Genomic DNA, 14,307 nt, shown 5'->3' on the forward strand with positions numbered 1-14,307 from the left:
TTGTAGGCCTGCAAAATGGCGTTAGAAAGAGGTATTATTAAATTCCTTTCTACCGTCTATATCTACTTCTTTAATAAGAAGTGATATTTATTATTATTCTTATTATTATTATTATTACTATTACTGTTATCTTACACTCAAGCTTTCCACTCTTGTATCGCAGCTATAACCATTGTTGCTGATTTATCTAAGAGCAGTTATGCCTATAGAATCCGGGTAGAATAGTCTAGTATAAATAAAATCCAATGCTTTTAATTATAAGAGAGAAGCTCGATTAGTCCGTAAAAACCTATATAAACCTTTTCTAAATAAGGAAAGTCTTTATATCTATTTATAGAATCTTTATTCGTAAGTATAATACACCTCCTTTTATAGGCATTATGGCTCTGGATTTTAGTTAACTCTCTATTAATTCATTTATTATTATTATCATTATTATTATTATTATTATTATTATTATTATTATTATTATTATTATTATTATTATTATTATTATTATTATTATTATTATTCTATTATTCTCTTACTCCGCTATTCTAGCTACTCTAGAAGCCCTGTTTAGGCTATACGGTCCTTCTTAGCTAGCTATAGGGGGGAAAAACCTAGGGTAAGGATAGTCCGACTAGGGCAATTGGATATTCCGACTAGGGTCCTACTGACAACGCCTGACGCCTGCTGCAATAATTTCCTCTTATGCCTAGATACTTACAGACACGTACACAATCAATTAAGTGTATCGTCGCTACGATTAATTAAGTATATCGTCGGTATCGTCGCTATAATCGATTAAGTGTATCGTCGCTATAATCGATTAAGTATATCGTCGCTACGATTAATTAAGTGCATTGTCGGTATCGTCGCTACTATCGATTAAGTATATCGTCGGTATCGTCGCTACGATCGATTAAGTGTATCGTCACTACGATTAATAAATTGTCTGCGGTTATTTTACGCGGATATCTTATAGTATATAGAAGTATCTAGGTACAATCAGAACAAGCGGGCGGGTGTCACCGGCTACTAACATAGGACCCCAGTCGGAATATCGGATTGCCCCAGTCGGAATATCCTCACCCAAAAACCTATTCTATAGAAAAGTCCCTATACTCTCCTCGTTAAGGTCGGTACCGCTTCGGGGCCACGACGGTCCCAGTAGTGGCTCGATACGTATCTGGATCATATCTCTAGTCTAGTGGCTAACAGGAAGGTAATAGGCTAGGGGTTTCGGGTTAGCCTCGGGGGGCCGCGGCTCTATATAGGGGGCCGAAAAAAGTCCGCGGCGGTCCTGTATTCCCGGAATCCTCCCTGTATTACGGTGGCCGGCTTTATTTATGCCTTCTTTTAGGTAAGGGTTTTAGCAGGGGCTCTTGCCTTTATTATATATACCTACCGAATTTAGCAGCCTTTTATAGCTATAGCTAAGTTTAATTAAAAATTTTAGGGACCTCCGCCCTTCTTTATGTTTTTCCTCTTATAACTCTCTTTTCGTATTTTCATAGGTTTTTCTTTAAGCCGCCCCTCTATTCCCGCCTCTATTCCCGGCTCTATACCATAGTTACTAATAATAAGCGTTTAGGGATTATAATCCTAGGTAGAGTCTTTTTATCTCGGTTTATTAATAAGTGGTAACGCGAGTAAGGAATTAGTGATTTTAGGGCGGGCTAATAAGATAGGTTCTAGTTAATTAAATAATAATAAAAAAACAAATAAGAACCTTATTCCGTTAATATAAGTAAAGGAGTGTCGCTGGGGGCGCGTATCGGGTCTAGGTTCGGTAATAACTGCTTCTAAGACACCTCCTGCGAAGAACTAGTCTAAGAAGAAGAAGAATTCACGCCACTATGAGTCTAACGCCTTATATGGTTTGCCGTGGGTATTCCTGGAGGTATCCTTAGGGTACCTAAGTGGTAGCGCTATACGGCTATTTCTACCTCTTAGTAGTTATCTTAGATACACTAAGCGCCTCGGGGGCGAAAGGCCCGAGGATATAGAGGCCTACGCTAATACTACTAGAAAGGGTGCGGTATAGTATTAGTATACTAATAGTCGTCGAACCTATAAGGATATAAGTTAGTCTTATAGTAGTGTCTCGATAATACTAAAGCGGAAGCAACGGGGGTTCTAATAACTGGAGTAGGTTCCGGCTATAGCCCTAACATAGTAATAGTGTATCCTTAACTATTACTAAGAGTTTATAGAGGCTATCAGTGGAGGTGATAATAGGGTAGTTATAAGTTATAACCCTAGAGCTGCCGAAGCTATAGCACGCTAACTTAGGATAGGCCCGAGGTTGCCTTATAGTGGCAGTAGTACCCTTTAAACGTGCCATTAAGCGTGCTCGCCCCGCTAGCCGCCGCTGCAGTAACGCTACTCTAGCTAGCTTAGAGCGCCGGTTAACCCGGCTAAAGAGAATAATTACTATCCTATTAGAGAGGGCCGTATATATCCCCACGGTCCCTTAGCGGTGTAATGGAGCTAATATAGTAGGATAGGGGCGCGAGGATAATACCGATAGCGATAATGCTACTAGCAGTGATAAGGAGGAGGAGGGCGGTAAGACTAAGGCCGAGGAGGCGGTTTAATACCACAATAGCTATGCCCTATCGGTGCCGCCGGGGCCCCGGCTCGTAGGGCCGTTAATTAAATTAAAGTCTTTGTTAAGAGTATTAGTGTCGCGAGGATTTAAGGTAATAGGATTAATATAAACTATTCTGTTATGCTATAGCGTTATGCTTTTGGTTATAGAAGTAGTTCTTCGACAGTTCTTACGGTCTCCTTGTTTATAAAGCTCTTCTTAAGGTTAAAGAGGTTAAGACTTCTTTATTATATTATTTCCGTATTGAGGTTTATCTGACTTCTTTATTATATTTCTTTATTTGTTTAGTTTCGGTAAACCCTATTTTTAAAACTTATAAAACCTCGTTATTCTAATGAAGTGTCCTAACTATTTCTTAGGTATAAAACCTTTCTATAGCTATTTCTTTGTATTTATTATATTTATTTTCTAAGACTTAAACCCCCGTACAATAATGCCCGTCCTATAGCCTAGGACAGGCCGTTTATAAAGCAGAGCCATTATATAAAGAAAGAGGGGCTCTTTATTATTATATAATAAGAGCTTTTTGTTTCTAGTAAGACTGCGAGCTTCACTATTAGGACAAGAGAAACTAATAATATTAGTGCCTATTTCCAGTATTTAAAGGCACTCTTTTAAAAGAAAATGCTTTTTAGTATCCCTGAATTTTATAACATAGTCTCCTTCACCTTATATCTTTATTTCTTTTACCTGACCCCAACGAATTATTTTCCCAATTATTTTATAAGTAGAAAAGAGTCTTTTATTTATAATAATATACGTCATAGCCACGCTATCTCCACAGAAATTTAGGTGTAATTTAATACTATTGTGCGCTTATATCTTATAAGTTCTTTCTACTAACTAATCTATATTAAGGCTAGTATTCTTATTCTTATCATTATTAACTTTAGAAGAGGTAATAAATCCCTGATCTGTATCTATTAGATCCTATATAACAGGATTCGGACGGTCTAGAAGAGGAAACAGAGGAGATAGGACGTCTTTAGAGATAACGCCTACCTCTTTATCTTAATTATTATCTTATTTTTCGTTTTCTTTTCCCTTTTACTGCGGCTCCTACGGTTAATTCTGCTAATCTAAAATTATATTAACCCCTAGCAGACTCGTCGTTATTCTCCTCTTCTAGAAATGTACTTAGGGCGTACTGTTCTTTTGCCTTTAGTACGAGGTTTATTATACGCTTCTCTTTTCGAGAGAGACTCGTCTTTCCTCTTCTCTTTGCCTTTAACTAAGACCTATTTACCCTACTTTAGGTACTTTTCTTTAATTCTGAATTATCTCTTATTACCTAGTTCTTAAGTGCTTTTTTAGGATAAGGCAAATAATAGCTAGTCTGTATATAACCGGGCTTTCTATAGTTCTTATAGAATAAACCCTTAGTCTTCTTGTAGAGAGTTTTGTTTTAATAATTTTAAGCCTTATATAAGGAGAGTATTCGACTGGTAAGTAATCTTTCTTAAAGCCTCTATTAATTCTACTATTAATTTATATAGTATATAACTAGATATATCGTGACGAAGAGCTTAAGTTATTTACCCTACTATCGAATCGTATCTTTTATCGAGACTATTAGGAATCCAGGTAAAGACCACCTTATTAGGAAAAGATATATTCCTTTGATTTAAGGTAAGTAGTCTCTCCTATTTTTATATAGGAACATCTCGATAGTAGGGAATTCCAAAGGCGAGAGGTTAAAGAACGAGGTTAGGACGATATAGTCGGTCTAGAACCCTTTTCCTTCGTATAAATGCTTTAGTTTTTGCTATACCTTTAAAGCTTCGTGTATTCCTTTAACCAGGGTTAAGGCACCGTCTAAAAGGGCAAAGAGTATATCTATAGCTGACTTTAGAGACTCCTCCTTCTGTTTTATAGAATGATTTACTAAAAGGGGCTTTATAGCGTCGTTTAGATATTTTCCTTTACGAGTAAAGTAAGTGTGTATTGCTATAGTCTAGTTTTAATCGTCGATACTGCCCTGGTGCTTCTGGATAGAGATTTCTTTAATAGTCTCTTATTAAGCTATTTTTAAGTAGCAGAACATACCGACCTAGGGTCCGAACGGATAGGATTCGAGCTAACCGACGCGTAACTTAAGTAAAAACGACGAACCTAACTAGAGAAGGAATCTAACTCCCTCCTTTACGCCGTGATAGCACCGAGTAGAAGCCGTAGCGTGGACGCGGGGGCGGATATAATAGAAGGAGAGGTGGCGACTAGTCTATTACCTGAAAATGCTTTAAACCGCCCCCGCCGATAGCGATTTTTACTTAACTCCTACCGCCCGAATTAGAATAATCCCGTATATAACCGAACTAAGACCGATACGGGGGCGACACGGGCCCCTAGAACGAAAATCCAATAAGTTAAGGTATTAATCTAAAGTCTACTAGCTAATAGGAACACGATTAACTAGGTCGTAGAGGTAATAGAAGAGCTTATTAAGCTACGTTACCTTAATAGTTAGAGTGCCGTAACGATACCGATTTTATACCTCTACGCTATTATATAGAGTATAATCAGGGAGGAACTCTAGAATGGAATAAAGCCGACCTAGGCCGCTATAACTATAACGCCGCCTATTATACCCCCCCCCCCCCCCCCGGGGACCTAGCCCCCCCTAAAGTAATCCTAGCTAGACACTATAAAGAATTAATTATTAAATATAGAGATTAGCCTAATTAAATACTCCTAGCTCGGTTATTAAAGGAGATCGTCTAAGTAGTAAACACGGCTATTAACCGCTCTAACGCCGTAACGGTATAGCGATTACCTAGTAGGGATATCTATCTAACCTTTACTAAAAAAGCGTAATAATAGTCTACCTTCGCTAACTATTAGGTTAAATAGACCTTCGGCGCCGGAGCTAAAATTTCTACCCGAACCTACCTAGTCCTAATAAAAGCTATCCCCTATTCGATCCTAAGCCCTCTCTCCGAAAATAAGCTCCTCTAGACCCTACGCGTTACTAATCCCGACACGAAAATATACTAAGTAAGGACCCGACTCCCTAAGTACGGTATTAGCGAGGTAGCGATACTGCTTATTAAGGCTACTATACCGGAAGGCATAGAAAGCCTTATATAGAATAGCCTCCCCCTTAAAGGAGACAGCTTTATATATAAGCCCTATAACTCGGATATAAGCCTTTTACGGTGCTATACCTACTTATAGTTCGGGTATAGGGCCGCTTAGTGCCTAGAGGTAAAAAAGCGGTACCGCTATTACGCTAAACCCGAGTCTATATACTAGAATAGCTTTAAGAACTATTTAGTGTCGGCCCCGAAGGCTACCCGGAGGTATACCGCCTATAACAGGAATTATAAAGCTTTTAATAATGCCTATTAGGTTAGAAAACAGGAAGCCGCGAGAGCTCGGGAAGCGTATAAATACCAGGTAAAAGAGTTCGATATCTTAAGATAGACCGAAGCGGCGTATTAGCGGTCCCGCCCGCGCTAGCCCTCGCCCTCGCCTTCCCCTACCCTATTATAGGCCGCCTCTACTCCCCGCGGCCCTGGCCGCCCGCTAAAGAGACTACGCGAATACCCCCCGGCTTTTAGACCCCTAGAACCGTTCCTAGTCCCCTGCGAGATCGACCTAACCCTGATATAAGATACCTAAGGGGCTATATAAGCGGCCCCGACCCCGAGCCCCTCCTTTAACTAATAAAGCTCTATATCCTATCCTAGAATATAGGAGCTAAATAGGCCCGGGCTAAACTCCGGCTATAGGCCTATACTAAGTATAACGTGATAGCTATCTAAGAACTAGGGCTTAACCCCTTTATAAAGGGACCGAAAGCCCTAAGTAGGGCCCTATACCTCCTAATCTAGGGGGGCGGTAGGGCCTTACTTTATATCTATAAATAACACCCCCTTAGTATATAAATATAGCGGGCCTACTAGGACTCTTACGTGGTTACCTTCGGCGTAGGTAACTAGGCTATCACAATTTAGTTAATCTACTCTAAGAACTACTAATCCGCCTCTATCCTACAGCTTACCCTCCCAACTATAAACCTCGCTAGGACCCCTCCCCGGGGCCGCTATATCCTCCTTAGGGACTTTAATCTCTATTATCCCCTTTAAGCCAACTATCCTAGATTCCACCCTAAGTCTAGCGCCCTTCTAGACCTAACCTCTTATTAGAACCTTAACCTTATTACCCTCCCCCCGGGACGACTACCTAGTATAGACTAGGTAAATAACTAAGCATTATCGACCTTATCTAGGCGTTCTAGGGGCTCCGCTACGGCTATAACGGCTTAGATAGCGAGGTTATTAGATCCAACCACCTCTCCTAAACCACGATTATCTACCTCAATATAAACCGCCCTGCCGCTATAGCCCTATAACGCCCCCCGGACTACCTATACTAGGTCTAAAAGGAATTCGTGCCCTCCTTTAGCCTTTAGGTAGTCCCCGGGGTCCTTATACGACCTAGCCCCCTAATAATACCCCCCGATATAGATAGAGCCTTTAACCGCCTAACCGAGGACCTTACTAATATTACCGACTAAGTAGCCCCGCGACGCCGAACCGGCCCCCCCGGCTATCTACCCTACCCGTGGTGGACCGATAAGCTAATAACCCTAACCTAGGAAGCCTAAAGGCTATATAGGTAATATATAGTTAGGAAATCACGGAATAGGTAAGAAGAGTATAGATAAGCCGAGCTCCGCCACGATAAGGCTATTATAGTAGCGAAGAGGCAGTATTAGTACGACCTTTATTACTCGACCTAAGCGAATAACGGACTTCTTTAATAGCTCTAAAGATAGGCCCGCACTAAAGGATACTAACCGCCTAGGCCCCCTATAATACCGCTATTACACCAAGGTCAGGCCGACCCGGCGACCTCCTATAATAAGAAAGCGGATATCCTATATACTAAGTTCTTTCCCCCTCCTAGAGACTCGGACCCTAAGCCTTTAGGGCGGGAATACTCCCCCTCCTAGGATATAGACCGAAACGTTATTACCGCGGACGTCTAGGGCCGCCTTTGCCGGACTAAATTATAGGCCACTCCCGGCCCGGACGGCTTCCTAGCAGGCCTTCTTAAGGCCTATGGCCCGGTCCTATACTAGATCCTAGCTATAATTCTCTTAGCCTGCCTATCCTTAAATTACTTCCCGCGATATTACCGCACCGCTACTATTATAATTATCTAAAAGGAGGGCCGCTTATAAAGCGACTACGAGATAGCTAAAGGCTAAAGGCCGATATCCCTCCTTAACACGATAAGGAAACTACTTAAAGGAATTATAGCGCACCGCTTCGCGGCCGCGGCGGAAGAATATTACCTCCTCCCGGAAGGCTAAATAGGGAATAGACTAGGATATAGTATAAAGATAGCTATATAGCGGGTAATAGAAGCCGTTAGGGCCGCCTAAGCCCTAGGCGGTACCCTTATAATACTCTAGCTAGATATACGCGGGGCCTTTAATACTATACCCTATACTAAACTCCTTAAGTCCCTAAAACGTAAAGGATTCCCGGAATAGGCCGTCTAGCTAACTAGTAGCTTCCTCTAAGACCGACTAGCCTACCCCTTCTTTAATAGCTAGGCGGCGGCCCTATAGCCCCTCCGCGCCGGCGTTCCGTAGGGATCTCCGGTCTCGCTAATGCTCTTTATTATATATATCTTTACCCTATATAAAGAAGTTAAATACGCGGTAAAAACCACTATAATCAGCTTTACCGATAACACGAATATTATTACTTTCGGCTATATAGAGGCTTAGACACGGCACCGACTTACCTCTGCCTAATAAATATATAAAAAGTAGTCCCTCGCGAGTAGCCTTTAATTCGAACCCTTAAAATACGTTTTTATCCCCTTTACGAAATCTCGCTCCCCCTCTATAACGCCTATCCACCTTAGTACCGACCTAGTCCCGCCCTTAACGGAGACTAGGTTCCTTAGAGTATAGCTAGACCGGAAGCTAAATTTCTTATAGTATAGGAATAAGGTTTAAAGTAAATTAGCGATCTAGAACTACGCCCTGACCCGACTCGCCGCGGTAGCCTAGGGCTATAGCTTTACTAATACCCGACGCCTTTATATTACTATAATCCGCCTAGCTATCTCCTACTATGTCTTTACCTTTTATAGGATCGTTAATAGACCCTACCGCGGTCTCGCCGCGGCCTTTTATATAGCCTAGAATAAGTGCCTTAGAATAGTCGCGGGCGCTTATAAAGCCACTCCGATCCGGGTCCTAGAAAAAAAGATATATACCCCCCCCCCTTAATCTTTATCTTACCCGCCTTATAGCTAAGAGAGCCTTCGACTACTAAGGAACCGAGGGTCTTATCCTAGCCGACGCCTAAGCCGTAATAAGAGTATTTACGGCACTAAGACGCTACCACCTTACTTAGCGGGTACTCGACTAGGCTACTTAATCCTTTATAGCCTAAGACTAGTTAAATAATAGGAGCCTAGATACTGCCCTCCACAAAGAATAACAGAAAAGATAGAGAGGCAGCGGGTCTGTAGGAGGTCCGACTTATACCGTAGCGGTACCGGACCGAGGCCCCCGAAAAAAGGACCTATAAAGATATAGAGGTCTCCTAAAGCTATAAAGTTCTATCCTTACCTAGATCCGCACTAAGAAGCTAGGCCTTAGGGCCTTTCTCTTTAAAGCGAGGGTCCTAGGCGTTACCACGCCACGGTGCCCTTATAGGGATAGGGGGACCGAAATAGCAGAGTATATTACTTTATAGTGCTAGGATACTACCCCGGAGATATAAAGGGACCTCCACGACTCCGTGGGGAGACCGCTCTTAACCCGAGGAGACCTTTTTAACGCCCTAGAATACCTAGAGGAAGCTAAAGTAATTATAAAGTAGTGCCTATACCTTAGCCGCCTAAACGACTTCCGCCTTACCCTAGAAAGAATAAGAAACTATATACTAGGGACCCCGTAGCGGGACCGCTTAGATATAGAAGCCTTAGGATAGTGATAGCACTAAACCTTAATTTCGTTTTTTATTATAGGGCCCTATAATCCGGGGCCCCGGCGGCACCGATAGAGTATACTACGGCGCTATTAGCCCGCCTCCTCGGCCTCCGTTTTATTACCCTCTACCCTATTACCGCTCTTCGAAGCATTATCGCTATTAGTATTATATTTATAACCCTATCCTATTATATTAGCTCCGCTATACTACTAGGGGACTATAGGGATACTTATAGCCACCTCTAATAGGATAGCGATTATACCCTCTAGCCGGTTTAGCCAACACTCTAGACTAGCTAGGGTTACGCTATTATAGCGGCGGCCGGCGGGGCGAGTATACCTAGCGGCGTCCTTAAAGGAAGCCACCGCCGCTATAAGTCGACCTTAGGCCTACCCTAAATTAGCGCGGTATAGATTTAGCGCCCTAAGGGCTATAACTTATAACTACTCCCTTATTACCTCCGTTAACTGCCTTTATAAACTCTTAGTAATATTCTAATACACGTTACTATTACTTTAAGGCTATAGCCGGAACCTACTCTAAACTATTAGAACGTCGCTACCCCGTCCTAGCACCGCCGGGACACCACTATAAAACCGACTTATATCCTTATAAGGCTAACGGCTATTAGTATACTAGTAGCACGCCGCACCATTCCTTGTAGTGTTAGCGTAAACTTCTATATCTTCGGGCTTATTACCCCTAAGGCGCTTAGTGTATCTAAGATAACTAATTAAAGTTAATAATAGCAGCCTAATATCGCTACTCCGGCACCCTAAGGGCACCCCCTAGGAATACCCACGGTAGGACTTAAGCGGCTCCCAGCTTATAATAACGAGCATTCTTCTTCTTCTTAGAATTCTTTTTAGGCGGTATCTTAAAAAGCAGTTAGCACCGAATTCGGACCCGATACTCCCCCTCTATAGCGCCCCCTCTACTTATATTAACGGAATAGGGTTATTAGTTATTCTTAATTACTTCTTCTAACTAACTATAACTTATCTTATTAGCCCGCCCTAAGGCCACCATCCCCCTACCCGCGATACCACTTATAAATAAACTATAGCGGAATAAAAAGACCCTAACTAGAACTGTGACTAGACGCCTATTATTAGTAACTATAGTATAGAGTCGGCGGAGAGGGTATGACTAAAGGGGCGGTATAGCCGGAAACCCTATAAAAACGCGAATTAAGGGTTATAGGAGGAAAAATCAGGAGAAGGGCGGAGGCCCTTAAAAGTTTTAATTAACCTAGCTATAGCTATAGAAGGCTGCCGAATATAGCAGGTATATATATTAAAGGTAGGTGCTCCTACTAGACCCCCGTCTAAGGGAAGGCGTAAACAAAGCCGGCCACCCTGATGTAGGGAGTAATTTGGGAGCGCGGAACCGCTACGGTCCTTATCCGGCCCCCTATCTAGGGTGCCGCCCCCCCTAGGCTAACCTGGAACCCCTAGCCTACTACCTTCCTATTAGCCACTAGACTAAAGGTAAGATCTAGATACATATTCAGCCACCACCGAGGCTATCGTGGCCCCGACACGGCACGGACCCTAAAAAGGAGAGTATAGGGGTTTTTCTACCCGAGAGGGTTTTTCCCCCCTATAACTATCTAAGAAGGACCGTATAGCCTAAGCAGGGCTCCTAGACTAGATTAGATAGGATAGCGGAGTAAGAGAATAATAATAATAATAATAAAAAAGTAGCAGAACGGTAAATTCTATTTTTTATTCAGATTAGAATTAACTAAGTTATTTAAATAACTATTTTTATTATTTTCTTTAGTACTTTTTGCTTATTGCGTTATCGATAAAGGATAGAAATAAATAATACCGAGCTAAAGATATAATTCTGATTAGAACAGCTTTTAAAAGTGGGTTCAAAAATAGGTCTAAACGGTGAAACTATTTATAGATTTCGCGGTAAAAAGAAAAGCGATACTCTTATAAAGCGAGTAAGAGGATTTCTATAGTCGGACTTTTAACTAAAGGCTTATATACCATGTTATAATACTCTATGATCATAGGAAACGCGGTTCGTTTAGTAGCTTCATTAGTATAGTTATTATTCGTGGATATATAATAGCTCTTATATTTAATTACTTTTTTTTTTTCAAAAAGTCCCTTCGTAAATAAAGGAATAATATATCCGAGTGATAATAAAGAGTCTTTTCCGATCGTATAGTTCTGCTAGTTAGAGATAAAGACATGAGCTCTTAGTAGCCGTATTAGGAAGAATAAATAGCTTTAAACCGTAGTATTAGTATAAATAGTTTGATTCGATTAGCTATCTTCGGGACATAAAGGAATTGCGTATAGTCGGGGATAAGGATCTGCAACCGGGAGGATAAAGGGATAGTATAAAAAGGCGGGTGGGCAGTAGTCTTTTTAGTATTTCAAGAATAAAATAAAAAGGGTAGAAAAGAGTAGATTTCCTTCTTTACTAACCCGGGCTTATAACCTTTTAATAAACTAGGCTATAAGTAGTAGGCTTTCCAGCGTAAGAGAGGAAAATCAAGCAAAAAGCCATTGAATTTGTAGAACCGTAGGATTACGGCTTATTGCGCGTGTGTGTATAAAGAACTGACTTCTGGGCTTTCTTCCTGGATCCAGGGCTAGCAAAAGACCCTAAAGGATAAGGTGGCGACTTTTACGTTAATAGCCCACGCGACGCTTATTAAGCCATGTTATTAGCTTAAGTAATAACCAAGATGTTGTACTTTCGATACGTAGTATATTTATAATATATATATTATGAGCTAAGTATATATATAAACCTATAATATATATAGTATTATAGTATAGATTAAGCTAGTTATTATAACGAAAGGGAAAATCCGTAGACTTTAGTTAAGGAAAAGATAACACAGAAAAGGCTCGATAACTTAGTATCGTATAGTGATCATAGTATATTCGTTCACCAAGCGCTGACTTTAAACCAAGACTTTAACTTAAGGGATTAAACTAATCCCTTAACGCTCGTATAAAGATAGGTTCGGATCGGTGGTCTGTTCGTGGCTATCGGTCCGACTATATACCGATGGGTCCGCGATTATCTCGTTATAGTTATAAAGTGAACGTCTACTTATAGAGCTATAACTATATACTATTTATTTTAACTTAGATATTATACATATTATTATTATAATTATTATTTATTATATATATAATGTGGATAATAATCTATAGATAGTTATTATCACGCCCGTAAATAGCTATCCTATCTATAACTAATATAGGCCTTTATAGGTTTAATAAACCTCTTTTTATCCTTAGGTAGGGAAGGTTCCTATCGGTCTTCGATTATAACGCGACCTAGTACTAGTCGCGTCCTGGCTATAGGCTAGTTATTCGGGTTCTTCCTCGGGACTTATCGCTTAACGCCAGGCTTATTATAAGTGCTCGCATAGTAGCCTCGCCATTAGTAGTTATACTAAAGAACGTTCTTAATAAGTGAACGGGAGGAAGGGGGAGATAACTTACCGCGTCCTAAGTCTAAATTAAAAGAGCCCTAAGGCTATGCTATAGCCTAGGCCTAGGTAGAAAGGGCCACTGCTTAGTCTTAGTATCTTTATTTATTAACGTAGTTATTACGCTAATTCCTATAGCTATATCGTGATTATAGTCTACCCCCGAGACGACTCTCTAAGTATTACGTTAAGGTCTTAGCCTTCCGGTATAGGGGGGCAAGTTCCCTATGTACTAACGGGACTCCCTAAAAGAAAGGTAAACGGGTTATAAAAGGATACAGGATTTACTAGGTTTATATAAGTCCGCTATAAGGGCAGCGCGTACTCCGAGCGCAGGACCTATAGGCTAATTAGCGGTTCCAGCCTTACACCAAAACTATATATCTAAGGGGGTTAACCTATAATGGGTTTATATAAAATCAGATAAAGATAATTAATCGCAATAAACGAGTAATTAAAAGGTGTCACCATAACACGAGTCTACTAGACTAGTCTTATTAGAGGTAGGGTAGTATAATAAGACGATTATAAAGACGTCAGTATATAATCAGGCTAACAGCCGTCCACAGACTACCAATCGGAACATATCTTATTATATACGTTAAGGGATACGATTTAATACCCTCAGTCAAAGTCTTTGTTTAAAGTTAGCGTGTAGTTAATAATAATATAATAACTACGCTACGAATCTAAGCTATCGAGTATTTTCTATAATACCCTTTCCTTAATTAAATTCTACGCAGTTTCCTTATATTATAATAAGAGGGGCGACGTATTACTTAGTCTTCTCCGGGTATTCTTTAGTAAGACTTAAAAAGTGTTTATTATAGCCCTTCCTATATAGACCAGGCTGATTTATTTAGCGAATATCTATTCAGGTTAATTTATACTTTTTCATAAAGGATCATCTAGGCGGAGATGAGAGCGTGTTAGCTTAAAATTAAGGGGGGCTTAGTATCGCTATTTGTCTTATTAACTACTTTATTACAGCTTTCCTGGGCCTATACGTTAATAGAAGGCGGTAGGTGTTTTTTATTTATAGTTATAACTATAAGAGTGCCCTCTAAGCTTAGGGACGCCGATAATATAAGGGACTGACTAGAAGGCCTAGATACTTTGATATTTAACCTATAATCGTGGCGTAAAAGTAGGGCCAGAATAAATTAGTTAGCCTCCCTGAGTACCATACCTATTTTGTATATAGATACTGCTATTTTGGATATAGATCTTAAGTAGGTAATTCTAATTATTCTCGTATCCTATTTTAGTCGCATTAATCG

At 40.6% G+C, this 14,307-nt stretch overlaps 1 protein-coding gene across 1 annotated transcript; it reads right to left on the reverse strand.

Moving 5' to 3' along the window:
• Positions 1-413: 413 nt before the first annotated feature.
• Positions 414-10,213, reverse strand: ACRALDRAFT_2016226 (uncharacterized protein; the record flags this gene model as incomplete). Its single annotated transcript, XM_071019834.1, has 3 exons — positions 414-512; positions 661-704; positions 10,204-10,213. The coding sequence occupies 3 exons, from the start codon at positions 10,211-10,213 to the stop codon at positions 414-416; spliced, it is 153 nt and encodes a 50-aa protein (XP_070880235.1).
• Positions 10,214-14,307: the final 4,094 nt, after the last annotated feature.

This window comes from Sodiomyces alcalophilus (genome assembly GCF_042370955.1).
Source record: "Sodiomyces alcalophilus JCM 7366 unplaced genomic scaffold ACRALscaffold_1, whole genome shotgun sequence".
In the NCBI taxonomy this organism is placed as follows: domain Eukaryota; kingdom Fungi; phylum Ascomycota; class Sordariomycetes; order Glomerellales; family Plectosphaerellaceae; genus Sodiomyces; species Sodiomyces alcalophilus.